The sequence below is a fragment of the Vidua chalybeata genome, chromosome Z (assembly GCF_026979565.1).
Source record: "Vidua chalybeata isolate OUT-0048 chromosome Z, bVidCha1 merged haplotype, whole genome shotgun sequence".
NCBI lineage: Eukaryota > Metazoa > Chordata > Aves > Passeriformes > Viduidae > Vidua > Vidua chalybeata.
The window spans coordinates 52,901,924-52,919,205 of NC_071570.1; the positions used below are offsets into that span (position 1 = coordinate 52,901,924).

General features: G+C 42.2%; 2 protein-coding genes across 3 annotated transcripts in view; one reads left to right on the plus strand and one right to left on the minus strand.

Moving 5' to 3' along the window:
* The window catches only part of SNX30 (sorting nexin family member 30), a 67,675-nt gene extending 50,393 nt beyond the window's left edge, over positions 1-17,282 (plus strand). Inside the window, exon 8 of the mRNA XM_053968932.1 lies at positions 17,074-17,282. Coding sequence (XP_053824907.1) covers positions 17,074-17,109 — 36 coding nt within the window. The 3' untranslated portion in view covers positions 17,110-17,282. The remainder of the gene's footprint in view (positions 1-17,073) is intronic.
* Positions 3,961-10,777, minus strand: SLC46A2 (solute carrier family 46 member 2). Of its 2 annotated transcripts, XR_008435462.1 has the most exons (5): positions 9,492-10,630; positions 7,850-7,933; positions 6,058-6,214; positions 4,378-4,598; positions 3,961-4,185 (listed from the first exon to the last, which is right to left on the minus strand). XR_008435462.1 is itself a non-coding variant. In XM_053968930.1 (4 exons), the coding sequence occupies exons 1-4, from the start codon at positions 10,549-10,551 to the stop codon at positions 4,541-4,543; spliced, it is 1,359 nt and encodes a 452-aa protein (XP_053824905.1). In that variant the 5' UTR covers positions 10,552-10,777; the 3' UTR covers positions 3,961-4,540. The 2 variants fall into 2 exon arrangements, 1 of the variants encoding a protein (XP_053824905.1); XM_053968930.1 differs by having other exon boundaries at positions 3,961-4,598; positions 9,492-10,777.

The window sequence follows — 17,282 nt, forward strand, 5'->3', positions numbered from 1 at the left end:
ATCAGTTTGTCAATATGCACTTTTTGGTGTAAATGAGAACTCTGGTTTAAGTTACTGTTAGGTTGAGAATCACTCCTCTTGTTCAGGGGAAGTACTTAAGGGGATCATCTTGAAGCAATCTAGAATAAGCACTTGCATACTGTCTAACAGTCTGTCCTTCGGGGTTACAGTCTTCTCCATCTTCCAGAAAGAAAGATCAATATGCTTTTTGAAGTCAAAAAGAACGTGGAATAAATGGAATTTTGTAGTTGACTCTACAACATCACTGGGTCTCAAGCAAAATGTATTTTGAACTAGTATTTAGTCAGTCTTCCCACCATCTTATTAAAATAAACAGCACAAGATGAGTAGAAAGATTGGTGATTTTTTTTCCTACAGGTGGTTTCATCTGATGCCTTACAACACTAAGGGACTCTTCCTGCTTTGCTTTATGTCAAACTTAAGTGGGTGTTTCTTCTGAAGAATTCAGCAATTAACATCACAGCTGTTCATGAGAAGCATAATGGACAGTGGAGAGTACCAAGTGAAGTTCAAATCAGCATGTAACTGTTGAGGCTGGAGCTGCTGAAGATCGAGTTATCTTACGTGATCTGGACCAAAACGTCTTAAGCTCTTACAAGGGAAGTAAAACTTGACATTCAAAGAAGTCCTCTGCAAAATTGCTGCGGTGTAATAAGGGTCTGCATAGGTGGGTCTCAGTTCGTACAGGCTGTGGAGTGGTCTGTTCTTATGAAGAGCTGTTGTAAATCACAAGGTGACTGAGGGAGAGGCTGTGGGGAGGATCCTGACTGTGATGTTTGGGGCAGCCATGCCAGTCAAGGAAACTACAAAAGTTGCAGGAAATTCCTGTAAATTGTGCAGAGTGATATTTGTATCACATAACTGCTGTTATAAGGAGGTTGAGTCCTGAAATGACAGTGAAACTCTTAACATGTTATCCTGTAATCCTTATAGAATACAAGTCTTTACTTTGGATGGTCCACACTTCCATGAGAGAAACAGAAGATGTTGGTAAAGGGAAGCAGGAATAGTGCTGGAGCTTCATCTTTTGAGTAACTTGTTGAATGTTAAGTCACTGAAAATGACACTCTGCATGTGCACCAAAATGACACCAAAAGTAGTTGGTGCCCTTTTTATGAGCCTATTTAACATTTAAAGAACTTTTATTTTTATAAATAAACATTTATTTAAAGGACTTCTTTCAGCAGTCCTTAAATCAGCCCAGTTTTCCTCATAATCCATAGCCAGGGCAGGGCCCTCTCAGCGGATGCATAATTCACTGCTGCCCAGTTACTTCTGTATAGTTTCTGTGGTGTTTGTTTCTTCTCTTAAGTGGCACCAGCACAGTAAAGCAGGCATTGAGCTCTTGTTTCTGTGCTCAGTAATGAACCATGCGTTGTTCATGTATACCTTTATCAGGTTCTAAATCTTGCAATAAACATAGATGTCAAAACATTATGGCCTTTTCAGGTATACATTGAAAAATGAAAAGGTAATATGTGTAGCCCTAAAGACACAAACACAGAAGTTTTGGTGTGAGTTGTATTAAAGAATAAAGTATTCTTCACTGAAATCTACTTGGATTTTTGCTGCACTAAAACTTGTGCTAAGGATAAAGTTGTGGCATAACTGATAGAAACGAAGCATGAGTGGCAGAGACAGTTCTGTGGAGGCACTGTGCAGTAGCCTTGAAGCAGTGGCTCTGCATAGCCTGTTCATGACACATATTTCTTCAGGTGTTAGTCCTGCAGATGCTTGGGTACAAAAGAATTCTTTCCCAGATAGCAGGGACTGTTCGTTATTTTAACAGGAGCTATGCTTTTGTTAAAACTTGCACAATTTAACTGCATATCTTTATGATTATTGTTGCAGACTGTTGAAAATCCCTGTCCTAAATACTACTGAAAAAAATTGTACAGACTAAATTAGCTCATTAGATGTTCTGTCATCTTAATTCTGAAGGTAGAACATTTTTTCCTTGGGTCTATTAACTTTTACTACAACAATACATCGGGTAAATCAGGACTTTTTTTTTAAAGACAGGCAAGTTACTACCACTTGTTGGATTTTTTTTTTCCTCTTGTGAAGTAAAACTGGGAATCACAGGAATAAACTTGCCTTCTGGCAGACTGAATGTGGCATTAAAAACTTTTTGGGAGTGCTGTTGAACCAATTTACAAACTAAAATGGCAGTGCTTATTTCTGTGCTTAGCACTTGAAAGTCTTGCTGAAGTATCTGACTTGTAGAAGTACTTCGTAATGAACTGGACAAGTTTTAAGGTTGCATGCCTAAAGCACAGTAAATTTGCCAATAGTAATGAGCTTTCCAAAGAGGTATAAGTGGATCACCCTTAAGTAAATGGCATGCTAAGACAAAGCTGATCACTGTACTAGACTACTTTGAAGGTCTTGGTATTCTATGCTTTAAAGCTAAACCATTTCCTTAACCCTGGTGCTGGGATATGTATCCATACCTTCAGATCAAGCTGCAGCATTGTGGCCAGTGCAACATTCCCACTGCACAAGGAGACAAGTTGCTGAGGGCCAGTCTTACAATAAGAGCCAAAGGGCTTTTGTCTACTGTACACAAAAATAAAGAAGCATTGTCCTTGTTCTCACTTCTCTGTGCCTGTCTCCGTCTGTCCCTCCCTAAGGTCTGGAGAGTTGTGCCATGCAGATGAAGGCAAGCTGGCTGTGAGCTTCATACACTGTGTTGAAGGTGTTAGTGATGGGGACCAAATGGTGCTGGTTCCTTGTCCAGACTCTTCTGCTTTCACTCTATAAACCCACTCACCACAACTAGAATCACTGTTCATACCATTAAAATACAGAATGAAAGCTGTGAAGACTTGTCTCTGTGTGAATTAGCTTGTAAACAATGTAAAAATGGGAAGGAGGCTTTTGTTTCCTGTACTTGGTCAAATCTGGCAACTATGCTCTTGTTCAGATTTGCAGGCTAGGAAATGTCTTGCCTTCTGGTGCTGGCATGTTTCTATACCCTTTCTTATATCTCTTTAAACATACTTTGTGCATTGTTTATTATGGAGCTAGTATTGATGGAGAAAAATGCTTTGAGGTAAAACTGTTTGTAATTCTCTATTACTGTGTACATTTTTTTAAAAATGCACCATTTGTTTACCTCAACTAATTTAATGGAATGGACCAATAAATGTATTAAAAGGTGATTCCTTTACTTAGAATAACGTTTCATTTTTCTGTGGTCTTCACTGATAAAATTATTTGTGTGCTTATTTTGCTAAGCAGCTCACTATCTTACTGCAGAAATACTGTTCCCCTAAAATCTTCTTCCACAGTTGATCTAACTAGAAGTCATCTGACCTGTTGTTGCATTACTTTTGGTACTGAAAGTGAAGGAGCTGAGGAATATTTGCAGAGGGGGTGGTGGGGGACAGACGTGAGAGACAGGGTGACAGCAGCTTCCTCAAAGGAAGGGATTGTGTAATGATGAACCAACTTCTGCTTGCTATACTCCTGTCTCAAACTGAAGCTGCCTGATTTGCCTACAGATTAGTTCAGTTATTTAAGGGCTTTTAACTTCCCTTTACTTAGTCCAGGACCTTGGAAGCCGCTTAATCCTTCTTAGTTCAATTAGCATGCAAGAAGACACATCTCCTTGTGAGACATGCCACACTTTCGACGCATGTTTGGGTTTATGTGACATCATCTCATGCTAGTTGCTGCATTGTATGAGGTTCCTTTCCAACCCAGATTAAAGCTGAGGTAACAACTACATGGTATCAGTGTCCCTATACCTCCATAAATCCTGTAGGAGCTGTGTGCTGCACTTACCTGTTCTTAACCTGTGACAAGAGTAGCACATCATGGTGGTGTGAGCTGAAACAGCAGCATTAGCTCTTGAGTCTTAGTCCTCGCATGAGCTCTGTTGAAGCACTGTCCAGGGACAGTGGGACATTCTCCCAGAAGTCAGGGACATGAACATCTGTTCAGGGGTGTTTTATTGTAGGGATTACTAACATGCTGTTAATCTTACATATTTTTATGGTGTTATTTATTTAATGATCTTGTAAATAACATTGATTACCTGGGCTGATAACATCTGCAGGAGGTGGAGAGCTGGTGTGTCCTGCTGATGGCCCTGTGCACATGGCATGTGGCTTGCAGCCCTGTTTCATCAGCCAAAGTCACAGAACGGCCCTGAGATTTCTGAATGAACAAACAAGAAGGAACTAATGGAAAACTGATCCTCTGCTTTCTGCTTCCACTCTGAACGATATGTCTAGAAATGCCATTTTCATTTCTAGCCTATATCCTTGTGGCTCTTTGGTATTGCTGACCAGCGTAGCAAAGAGCAGAATGCTTTGAGGACTGCTGGTGTGCAATAGCTAATACACATACCCTGCAGGATGGGGTGCGGGCTGCAGAAATATCAAGGCAAACATCTCCTCCTGGGCAAGCTTAGTGGCTGAGAGGTTGTGACATGCTGTGAAGTGGAAATATAAATGCTATGTATCCTGTTGTGTTGGTAGGGACTAATGATAACAACCAGAAGATGCCTCTGTTACTCGGGCAGAATCTCAAAGGAACCAGTGGTTGACTGTTGTTTGATGGCCACAACGCTGTAAAAAACAATAAAAAATGCAGGTAATAAGAATTAGCAAACTACCTTCTCAAACTGCAGTCTGCTCTTTCCACATCTATGTCTTAAACTTTGCCGGGGTATCTGGAGCTAGCTGAGTGCTAATGTCATTCGTCTCAGTGGTCTGCCAGCCTCTCTTGTGTGCAATGACATTGGCACTATCTGTCATCCTTCACTTTAATAACCCGTGTTTGTACTGATAATAATACTTCTATTTGGAACCTGTATTAAAAAGCATTTGAGTAGCTAGCAGTGACCCCTGTTAAACAGAGTGTTGCATATAAGAAACAAGTCTTCCATGTCTAGAAGATCTAAGGAGGAAAGCAGAGCCAGGGACATGATAAGTAGGAAGTAGCCTTCCCCACACTAATAGTCCTGAAGGCACTGATTGTCACATGTATTCAAAAGCCTGGAAGGCCTTTGGTGCTGTGAATAAAACAGAGGTGGTGGTGGAGGAGCTTTCCTCAGTGTTGCTTTTTCTTCTTCTCTAGGTGGTGCAGCTGAAGTCCGTATACATAGTGCTTTTAGACTTTGTACTACTGTATTTTGTTTAAACTACAGCAGAACTAGGCAAGAATTTTGCCTAGAATGAGACATTAGCCTATCCGGTATGTGCCTTATATCTGAATGAAAAGACTGTTGTTACATGGATTAAATATTGACATTATCACAGTTCACTTAATACAGAAAGAAACTTGCTGTTTCTGGTAACGCAACAAGCTGGAGAGTCTTGGGGAGGCTCTAATTGACAAAGTGAGATTTGGAGAGAGATCCTTCAAAAATTCTGTAAAAGTAGATGGAGGGGTTGTTTCAACTTTCTCTCTTCGAATTAAGCAGGTTTTGTGTTTAAAAGTTGTTTTTGAAATTGTACCTCTCAGTCACTCCATGGTGGTACAGTTGGTCAAATACAATGGACCAGAAAAGTAACCTTTTCCTTCACTGTGGTAATGGTTTCTCTTTGAAACATTTGAGGGAGACTCAGATTATTCTTTTCTGTCTCAATGGGTAAGTAACATATAATGGAATTTTTTAAAAAAAATTTACTTTGTGTAGGGTTATTCCTTCATTTTACTTACTACTATTTTCACAGTACCAAACACATAATATTTGTGTGAATGCTTTGTCCCCTGGGATTATTAGCTGTTAAACTGTCAAATACTCTTCCTACAGCAATTCATGTTACATTAAAGAAAAATAAGATTAAAAAAGTGCTGGCTAGACATTGCAACTTTCATTCTTTGAATTTCCTTGATATTTGTCAACTCATTTCTGGAAGTTTCTTTGTTTTCCTCCCTTTTTTTTTTTTTAAATTCATTTGGTGGAGGGGTGTTGTTTTCTTTTTAAAATTCTTTCCAGTATTATATACTTTATACCTAGAATCAGGAAGTACAGAGAAAATACAATATGTCTTTTTGCACAAAATCTTTCCCATTTCTTACCTTAAAGGGAGGAGACTCAGGCAGCCAACTAGAAAAGACAAAATGAAGCAGAAGCCGCTGTACCAGTCCAGTGTGTTTTGATAGATCTTGTTGTAGACTGTAGATGTCACCACTCCCGTGGTGACTAAAGACAACTGCAGCAGGACAAACACCTTACCTGTAAGACAAGAACATAGTTTGTTGCTGGAGATTAACAATCCAGCTGTGGTATCTCCCTGACAAATCCAGGATCACAATTGCGTAGTCATTGCTCCACTAACACCAGATGGCATGAGCTTCTATCTGCTTCGGTTCTAGACCACAATTAAACTATTTTTCCTTCTTTTAAGTGTCAGACAAAATATTCAACTGGAAAACTCTCTGCCTAAACAGTCTACATATAAAGGTAGCTGCTTGTAAGAGCAGCAATAAACTGGTCAATAAGTGCTCCTTTTCCTAGAGGTATAAAGGAACAGAGGTATAAAAAAAAATAGTCTAGACCTGACATTTTCAGGACAGGAGAAACTTTAGTCAGGGTTTGCTTCTGGCCTAAGCCTGAAAAGTAGTTCACTGGGTTGAAATTACAATAATGCCTGAAATGGAATGTGTGTGTGAATTGTATGATACTTCATGTGGAAGAAAAGCAGAAACTGAATTCTAGTTGAAACCACTCTTTACTGAAGGGTTCCTGATATGGTAAATGGGTGAAAGGGAGATAACCCAGCCAAGCTGGGACTTGCAGTCTGGGGGCAAGGTCAGGGCTGTGTGCTTAGCTTGCTGCCCTGGTAGCCTTCTGCAGCCACTTGGCAACAGGAGATGAACCTGCAACCAGAAGGCAAATGCTGCTCTGCTGCAGGGTCCTACTCGAGGTCTGGACTGTCATCATGTGCAGCCCGTATGGCTCAAGGTGGAGGTTAAAAGCGTTTGATTTTTAGTGGTTAATTTGGGGTGTGAGCTGTGCTGTTTGTGGCAGGTAGATGATATTGCTACGGTGGATGCTGAGGGAGCACAAGCAGTAGGAATGAACTGGTGACAGAGCAGTGTCGTGTTCATATGGCAGAAAGGAAAAGGACATGAAAGGATGCAGAGGAAACATGTTTGGAGGAGGTATGAGCAGTTGTGGACCTGTGGTGCTATTTGAATGAACAGCCAGTCCTGTATCTTGTGTCTAAATCTAGCTCATTGGGGTAAAAATGGTAGGCCTCAATATGCTGCTGTAAAATACATTTTACTAATTTTTAGTAAGTATTTTAATGGAAAAAAAAATCCAGCTGCTGTTCCAAGAATAGTCAATTTTTATGCAAAAGTTACTTTTCGTAGTTAAATCAGGTGCAAAAGGAACAAATTGCGAAACACCTGAAGAAATGTTTAGTGAGTATAACTGAAAAAAAATATTAAAATAATCCATCCTTCCCAAAACTGGAAGTAAAAGAAGCCAGATATAAATGGTGTAAATATAACAGTGCTTCAGCTCAATGTCCTGCTTTTCTTGGTTCTTCTTGCAGCACTGTGTTTTTGAGCAGCATCTCAGGTATTTTCCCCACCTTTGAACTATGCACTGACTGTAATCTTTTGAAGTATGTGCTGAGAATTCTGTCAATAAATGATGATGCAACCAAGGACAAGAAGATTGGATATGAGAATGTTGTCCAGCAAGTTTCTTTGCTTCTCCCTTCCTGTTTGTGGTATCATTTGTTCTGGTATTATTACACGAAGCACAGATTGCAGCAATAACTTAGCTTTCTCATAGTATTCTAGGCTGAATAAAGGGATTTCAGGGGGTTTTAGTTGGTAAGGTAACCAAAATACTCACCACAGGATGATCCTTCAACATGCTTGGACAACATGGACCTGATGGTTGGTAAAGGGATGAGGGCAAAGAGCATCACTGCTCGTGCTGTAATGAAATGAATTTTGAGTTATCACCAGTACCTGCTCTTTGTGACCCAACATAACCACTGCTTTTGAACCACTGCTTTTGAATTACATGCCTCTGGCTTGGGCAGGCACCTTGCTTCACCTTTTCTCATTCCTTGAGTGCTAAAAAGAGGTGGGTCCTCACTTCATCCAAGGCAGATATGCCACCTATTGCTCCCATTATCAGAGGTCCTTTGCCCAAACTAGACACGGTCTCTTGTTCTCAGCCAGACATCCCAGCGTAAATGGGATCCTCACTCTCCTTTGAGACGGTGAGGATGATGATTTAAGTTTTAACATGCAGAGAGCTCCCTGTGCTACACAGCCTTGACAGAAACAGTACTTTTATAACACTACATCTGTCTTGTATCCTGGTGCTTCTGGCTTGCAGTATTCTAGCCTGTCTCTACTGTGAAAATTTATAGGGAGCTCATTACCTTCCTGTCAGCAGAACCAGCCTCAGTGAAGACTTGATCCATGTCTAGAGTATCAAGGTGTTTCTGCAATGCAAGGAGTAAGCATCCTACACACTGCATAGCAGCATGTCTTCAGGATGAAGATAAGCTGAATTATTAAGCAAACTTTTTTTTTTAAACTTAATTTTTAAATCTTTTTTCCCCAGCTTGATTGGCTAAACAAACATAATCTCTTGAAATTTTCACTCAGTGTTTGGCTTAGTACACAAATACAATATCCTATCATCTTTCCCTTTAGAACAACTTTGTTTAATTTTCAATTTCCCATTCCCTGTAGGGACAGACAGAAAAATCACTTCAGGACATTTATCTCCATTTATCTTTCTCACTTTGAGAAGCAAAACCTTAAAGCCATGCAATAGACAATACTCTGTGAGATAGCTCTGGCACAGTGAACGCAGTTCTTGGATTTTGTTTTTCATCAGAGGTTAGCTCCCAAAAGCAAACTTTCCTTTCCTTTATCATGGGATGCTGCCTCATCTATTGTTACCTGTCCTTTAGTGTGAGATTTGTAAACTACATTATTGTGATACTTTACAGTTCCAATGTTTCATTAAGTTTCCCATCAGCTGTGCCTTCATATGACAAAAATGAATCACATCTTAAGACGTTCACATAATAGGAAGCCTTTGCCATTTTGCTTCTGTTGTAGCCTTAAGCCTTGCCTCAGAGGAAGCAAGTGCTTCCTGTTGCTGCAGTGATGCAGTCCTACTAGAACAAGGAGTCAGCAGCAATTCCCAGTTGCCCAGTGTGTGAACACCGTTCTGCTCAGATCTGGTCTGTGACCAGCTGATGAATTACAAGTCAATGAGCCTTAAACTAATCCTTGGCAAAGGTGTATGCCTCCTCAGATATTGTAGAGTGCTGAGGCTTAAGAGTACTAAGGAAAATGGGGGGAAAGAGGAATAATAAGAATGCTTTCTTGCAAATTGCTCATGTGATGATCTGCCTAACTCCCTGCTTGCAAATTTGTCACAAATCAAAGCAAAAAGCTCTTTCTGTGATGTTGAAACACCCCTTTCTCAGTGTGTATTTGCTCATGTGACTGGCTGTTCAACTCACCAATGTAGAACAGGAACGTCCATTGCACGAAGGCCATGATGAGGATGCCAGTGCTGAACGATGCTACTCCGATCATGATCATGGTAATATCCCTCAGGTATCTGGAGAACACAAGTACCCCTAGGAAACTGGTAATGAAGATAACGTACCCAGCAGCATTGCCGTGGCCAATCTCCACAGCATTCCAACTTAAAGGTTCCCTGAGCAAGAACAGTGGGAGTACGTTCATTGCACCAACCACAGCCAGGTCATAGAGGATTGCTGCCACAAACAGTAGGATGATGATGAGTTTCGAGGGTGACACTGGAGTGGAGATGCTGCTCTCTGAAGGCTGGGAGCTCCCTGCTACCACTGCTTCTGGTAGTTGACCACCCACCTCCTCTGCACTCTTGGCTTTGGCTGGGCAGGAAGCTGCTGGCTTGGGGACTGTGAGGACAAAAATGCTGTAGAGGAGACAGAAGGCGTAGCAAACAATGCTGCAACACACCAGCATGGCGCCTTCTCGATAGTGGTCACTGAAGCCAACAAAGAGGTAGCCAGATGCCATGCTTCCCAGAAAACCAGCGAGGCCGTACACCAGTTCAATAATGATGAGCCGCAGAGACCTCTTGCTTTCAGAGGACCCCAGGGATCCCAGAGCCATGATGCCTGCCCAAAGTGTGGTGAAGCCTCCTGTCAGCCCATTGATGGCAGCAGCCCCATACATCACCTCCACTGGCCAGCCCAGCAGAATCATGAGAAGCAGGAGAATTTTGGAGCCCAAATAACCAAAAAGAGGGAAGCAGATGGGGATCTTGCGATGTATCCTGTCCCCCAGCTTGGACAAACCATAGGCTGACACCAGTGGGCTCAAGCCCAGAACTAGGTTGTAGATGATATAAAAATTAGATACAGCCTTCTGCTGAGCATCTTCCAGGATGTGGGAGGGAGCAGTGCTGTTGGTCTGGTTGTAGTAGTTCTTCACTACCAGCAGCAGTGCTGTGTCGTAGAAGGCACTGGCCACTTGGGAACCTGCGACCACTGGCTCAATCCACGTCCTCATTGCCATTATTCCCACCATGCTGCTAGCCACCACCTCTTCTTGGAGAGAGCTGCTTTCAGGAGCATTTGAGGAAACATCACATGAGGAAAGAGCTCATCAGAAGCTCTGGAGGCATGCTTAGAAACAAGCAGTGAAAGGTCTGCTGGGCTGTACAGGACCAGAGAGTTCTGCAAGAGATGATCTGGTTGGAGGATATTCACAGCTCACCTTGCTATGTGTACACACAGCTGCACACCCCTGTGCTGCTCTGAGCTCTGGCTCACACATGGGAGGCTTTTGTACAGCCAGAGAACGCCCTGCACGTGTCGACTGCTGCTGCTCCTCATCCTGGTGTAGTTTCAACAGAGGTCAGATGACCTGGGGAATTTCTCACAGAGTAGGAAGTGAAAATGCCCTGATTAAGTAATTGCTGTAATTTGGGGTGGTGGTTTGTTTTTTGTTTGTTGACTTTTTGGGTGGTATTTTTTTTTTTCCTTTTGGTATCCTTCATGTGTCAGAGAACTCTCAGAATGGTTGTGGGGGCAGGGAATGGCTATGTTCCTTTTATCAGGTAATTTGTAAATTCCCCTTTACTGCCAGCTAATTTTTTTTTTTTCTACACAAATATTGTCTCTTTCACTTTTACCTGCTTCTGTCTTCCCTGTTGCTGCATCATGCCCCTTATGTCATTGTTGTTTCAGTAATGCAGTCAGGAAATTACACCAAAAAGAAATTAAAAGGGAAAAGGTCTATTTCTGGTAACCTATCTCCTGTGGCTGCTACTCTGCTTGCTGTATCCTTTGGCTTTACAATGTGGGAATTTGCAAGAGGAGGCAGTTTATCCAGAGGCATCAATGACCGCTGTGTCCCAGTAATCAGCCAGCTTACCTTCAGGCTGAGGTGGGTGAGAGTCCACCTCTGGAGAAGAGTTTTCCAGCCCTAGCTCCTCAGGGAGATGGCTGTGCATCTCTGCAGGTGCTTATATCCACAGACTCTCAAGCCTTGCAGCTTGAAGTCAGTTTCCAGTTTTGCTGTTGCCTGAGGGGCAGGTAAAGCGACCCACTCAAGCAGGGCCCTGTTGGCACAGCAGTGCTGCTAGCCAGAGGCACAAGAAGCTCTTGGACCAGGATATGGTGCAAGCAGGCTGCCAGCTCCAAGGACAATGCTTGCAGTCCCAGCTGCAGGAAGTACTTGGAGAATATTTGGCAGTCTCAAAAATGCTAACTTAAATGATAATGATCTCATTCTGTACTGGTTTAATGAATCATAACAGGCTGAATAATCTGTTCTAGGAAGATTTACAGTCATTACTTTAAAAATGAATTACTGATGAATTTGAAAAAACAATGTTAAAGCCTCCATCTGTTGGACTCTCTGTTGACTCAGGTGACATTTACTCAATGCCACAGCTCAAGGGTTTATTTTTTTCACTCTGTTTGGTTGTGCAATAATTTTTGGCTTATATTTTGAATACAGAAAGAAAGATACATGATCTTAACAGGGAAATGAGTGGGGAACTGTCCACTAGAATGATTTGCTCTAGAAAATTCCACCTTCATCAGAGAGTTTTTTGTTAGACCAAAAGACTCTTAGCCAGCTCTAAATTATATGTGTTGTTCTAAGAGAGTTTTTTTCTTTTCCCCAGATTAGCTGCAAAAGGTGTCTAGGTTCTTCAGCTTTTATTGAGACGTGGGAGAGGTTTTTTTCAGCAAACCCTGAAATATTTCTAGAGAACGGAAATTCCAGAGGGCCTTACTGAAAACCCCAAAGCATCAGCCTGTGACCATTTTAAGCAACAAATGCAAGCAAAGGAATTGCCACATCTTACTTCACCCAGGGAGCCTCATGTCTCCCACCAGAATTACAGGGAGAGAGAAATTATTTGTCCCATTCAAGCTTCAGTTTGGGACATGGGGTCTGGTGAAAAGGAATCAAATTTGAGTGTAGAGGTACGTTACAGTCACTGTGATCAAGACCCTGCAGATCTGCTCAACTCCTACATGAGGGATATTTTTCCTCCACACTTTGTTGCATATACATACTGCTTGGCTTGTTCAGCCAGCTCTGTTCAGGCCTAGATAGCTAATGAACGGTGCTAAATGTTACTAGTGATCTCATGAATTATGTCTATATCTCCAGGATATTCTGTGTGTTCACTCACATTAAATGTACTTTTTAGAACTAGTTCTCATGGAAGGATATATTTCCATGTCAGTAATTGCAAAACAGTAAGTGCTAAAGTAAGAGTTTAGCTCAGGCTCCAAAATATTTACTACTGCAAACCAATTTTCACAAATCCCATATTCATTTGATGCCACAAAATCTTCAAAATTACTATTATCTAGTAATTTTTCAGATGCCCCTGTTCTTTCATTACTAATTCTTAAATTACGAATATTTATAGGAACATTTGCATATTTAAAATATATTCATGCACCATAAGGTGGAGCCTTAAGAGAATGGCCCTTGACATTTAAGAAAAATGTACCTACAGAATCAGAGACTATCTTAACAAGACAAATACAATGGTGTAGCCTGCTGGAGAAGGACCACACTGGTTTAGGTCATTTTTCTTTAGAGTGGTCTTGTCTGGAGGCCCACTAGAGGCAGAGTCAGCACATCAGCTGTTTCATCAGCTCTTCAGTTTGTCAATCTGGCCAAACCAGAGGTGTTTTATGTTCCTCTGTGGTGGTGTTTTACATTCCTATGCAGTATTGCTGTTTTTTTTTTTTTTTTTCTTCAAACCATTTATAGCAATTCCATCACTTTTTTCTTCTGAACAGAGTTGCCATAGGGGTTTCAGGATGCTGGGGGACCTGGCCTATGCAAGTACCAGCATTCTGGAACTTGATCTTCAGCATTCCTTGTCTGAAAAGGTCCTTTTGACATACAGGACTGCAATCCAGTGTGGGCAAGTAAGCCCTCTTCATCTCTCTCCCATAAGCCTGCTAATAGGATCTGTGATTTACAATCCCTGTCTGGCAAGGCATTTTGCCTCCAAGATGCTAAATCAGCTCTGACTCCTCCTCTTCCTACTTGGTGTGTACAGGTCATCCTCTCCACTGTGGCTTTGTGGCAGTGGTAAAGTGGGGAAACATGACTAGGAACTGTAAATTGCCTGGATCTGATCCTGGATGGAGCTGCAGCCCCATTACAGCCCCACAGTGAGGGAGAGCTGGTTGAAAACACTGGGGAGAAGCAGCTGTTTTAGTGATGGCTGGTTTCCTTTGGAAAATTCTTCATAAATGACCAAAGCATTCTGTGGTTTGGGAGACTGGCTTCCTTGGTGGCTGTCATCTAATTATATATAGCCTCTGTCCTCACAAGGTGTGTGATTCTGCTCACAGGGATGGGGGAGATGGACGGAGAATGGGAGCTGTGTAGAAAGCCAGGGGCACAGGAATGCAGCATTCGAGTCCAAGGCAGTTGTCTTGCTGGATCCAGAGCCACTGATGGTGGAAGCTAATGCCTGGACTATGTAAAAAAACATCTAACAGCCTTGTTTTGTGGCTCTGAGAAACAACATCAAGGTTGTTTGAGAACTCAGAGGGCTGGGGTCAGTGTCTGTGGCACAACAGCTGGTAAGTGCACCATTACTGTAATAAAATACAGGACCATGCCCTTACAGGTTCACCTGGAGGTGCCTCAGACACCGAGACCTCTGGGCCAGCATTCCAGCATTTGGGAGTTGCAGCACCATCAGACATGTTGGGATCATCTATGGAGACATCTGCTCTCCTCTACTTCTCCTGGGAGGAAAAGGAAGCATAGGCCACAGGCAGTGGGAGCACACAGGGGCCTTTTCCCCCATGCCTTGAGGCCTCACCCGCTACTCCACGTGAGCAAAGTCCAGGGTAGTGTGCAGGCTACAAAAACACTGGAGGAGGGATTTGCTCCATGGAGAGACCTCATGGAGTACACTGACATGAAGCATGGAGGGAAGGGGTGACCCCCCAACAAGGGTAGGAAGGTCTGCCAGCCCTCCTTTGGAAAAGGTTGGCATTCTCCACTGCTTCATCACCACTTTCAGAACAACATAGGAGAGTAGGAAGGACCTGCAAATGGCAGAACTGTCCAGTTTTCCTTCAGGACGGTCACTGGCTGACCAAGCAGCACTAGAAACCTATGTTCCCTTGATTTCACCACCAGTCATCATGGTTTTCTCTATTTTTCTCCATTCAGAATTTTCTGCTTACCTTTTTGGAGTCTCCTGTAGGCCTATTCCTTGCTGGAAATAAAAACACACCATCCTTAGACAGATGCTTTTTGCTGAGTTGGCCTTTTTCCCTTTAGCTTGAGGAATTTGGGCAATTAATAGTCCGGACAGCTAAATGTATGCCTTAACATTAATCCTCTCTATGGAAGCAGGAAGAAATGCTTCTTGCAGTACCTTGTGTCTGCCTGATCAGCTAGACCACAGAACAAATCCTGCTGTCACTCTTAAATAAGCCCCAGATAATCCTCACACTAAATGAATTTTTTTGAGTATGTGCACATCCTCCTTTGCATCTATATTCATGCCTTTTTTAAAATTGTTGCCAAGGTATATATGTGTTTGAAATAGAAGCACTGCAATTATTAAGAGTGTGCAGGCAGCAATGGCCTTGAAAAATGGGATGAAATAAACTGTCCTAGCCCTATAGCATAAGCAATCCAATCTTGCAGAATAGTGGATAGTCTAAAAAAATGAAATAGCTATAGCAAAAACATGATTATTAAAAATTTTCACTGCTGAATGAACTACAGTCATTAATGTATAAAAACTTGGTTCAAACCCACAGACTTCTCTCCCCTTCCTAAGTGCTCTCCAAAGCTATTTTGAAATAATTTTCCAGGTCTACTTCATATTTAATTTTCCATTTAGGTCTGGAAAACTTTTTGGCAATAGTAAATCACCTATCCTTAGAAGTGAGGGGAAGAAAGGAGAAAAGGAGTGCAAAGGAAAGAGGAGCACTGATTTTTCTGGTCTGATAGGACCTTTGCTAAATAACTCAGCCCTAGCCAGGTACAAATAGAGGGAATGTATATCTCTCCATAAGCCTGAGACTCTACAAGAAGTAAGAGTAGTTGGCAGAGGACATCAGGACAGTGGAGAGAAAAGGGATGAATCCACCCCATTTTACTGGCTGAGAGGTGGAGACCATGAAAAGCATCATAAATACATAAAGACACAGGCTCTGCATTTCTGCTTTGTGCAAAGCATAAATAGTTTTTCTGGAGAGGAGGGAAGGTATATATTTTTTTAAATCTTCTGGAGACACCCTTGCCTGCTAATCCTTCATTTTCACCTGACAGATCTCAAGCTAGCTCCTTGCCTGGCTAAATTTCTCTTTTCCAGGCAGGTAAAGTTAACGCTGAAGCCATCACTTGCAGTAAACCCTCAGTGATACCCCAGACATTTAGAGAAGGCAGATGGTAACTCACTCCTCACAACCTCTCTCTGTTTACTCTGCTGGGCTGGGTCCTCAGTACAGAAATTGGCTATGGTTTTAGTAATTTAGATTTTTTAATTTTTTGCACTGTTTTATGCAGAACATCCTGTCAAACACATTCAGTCATATGTTGAAAAGAAAAAGCAAAAACCAAGAAATGGCATACACAACCCAAAAGCTGTAGATGCTGTGGCACAGTCCAGTGACCTTTCTAAGTCTTAGCACCCTTTTTTCCATACAGCAGACAGCAGCTCTTCACATTCTTCATATGGGGTGTGTTTATTCAACCTCACCAGCTCAGAAATGAAAAACACAGGAAACTCAATAACAAGCTCTCCTTGATTACAGAGTACCATCTGATCCTCTGTAGGCCACTCACAAAGGCCCTTCAGCACAGGTGGTAGTGAATGCAAAGCCCACACACAGGTGGTTTTGGGCTATAAGCTTGCATGGCAGTGCCTATCACTGCAAACAGACTCCAACACCAGCTGAGGATTTCTGGACAACTTATGCAACAAGGCACAGCAAATAATAGGGATAACCTTGGTTATAACATGTGCCATAGCCACACCTGGCTAATTATCCAGCTTGTTTTGAGCTGGCAGGGTGGAGAGGTCCCTGAGACAGAAGGGAAAGGCACCAGCATTCTCCATGAGGGTGGCTGGGAGGCTATGGGGGAGATGTCCCTTCTCATTTTGCTTCAGGGCACTAGTGAAAAATGGCACCAATGGTGTAATCTTCAGACAAGAGAGCAGAATTGTGCCTGGGTGGGCAAACTGCAGTCCTGGTACTGGAGAGGCCTTACCTGGAAAACAGCAAGGGGTTTTGAGCCTCTGCAACCCATGCAGAGGTGTCACCTCCACTCGAAACACAGAGATGTGTCTGGAGTTCCCAGCCCCGCAACTCCGCATCAAAGTGCTCCAGGAGATAGCTCTTGATTCTGGAGAAAGCTCATGTAGACAGTGCATACTACTTTGGAGAATGTTAGCTAGTGTCCTCCTGAGCTGCTAATGAATTAACAGCCTTGGTAGATTTTGTATATTCTTAAGGCTCCAGTACATGTATAAAAAGATATTGAAAAAGACATTTAAGGGACCTAAATACTGTACCTCTTCTCCTTTCTTTGCAGGATCCTGTTGTAAGCTGCAGGAAATTTTGGAGTTGAAGAGGAGTACTGGGTAAAGGGCACTAGGGAAGCAAGAAAGTCCAGGCAGCTTTCCAGCAATATTACTGCTGCTAACTTTTTACAGGCTGCATTTCTTCAGTGTCTAACAAGCACAGATAAATATAAATATACATATATACATAAATATAAATTTTAAACTGTGTGGCAAAACA

Bases quoted from the DNA above. Each gene is read 5' to 3' on its own strand.
- SLC46A2 (XM_053968930.1), bottom strand. From the start codon at position 10,551: ATGGTGGGAATAATGGCAATGAGGACGTGGATTGAGCCAGTGGTCGCA. The intron at 7,934-9,491 runs GTGAGTTGAACA...ATTTCATTACAG, and splicing joins GACGTTCCTGTTCTACATTG to CACGAGCAGTGATGCTCTTT. The intron at 4,599-6,057 runs GTAAGAAATGGG...TGTTTTTTACAG, and splicing joins CTGAGTCTCCTCCCTTTAAG to CGTTGTGGCCATCAAACAAC.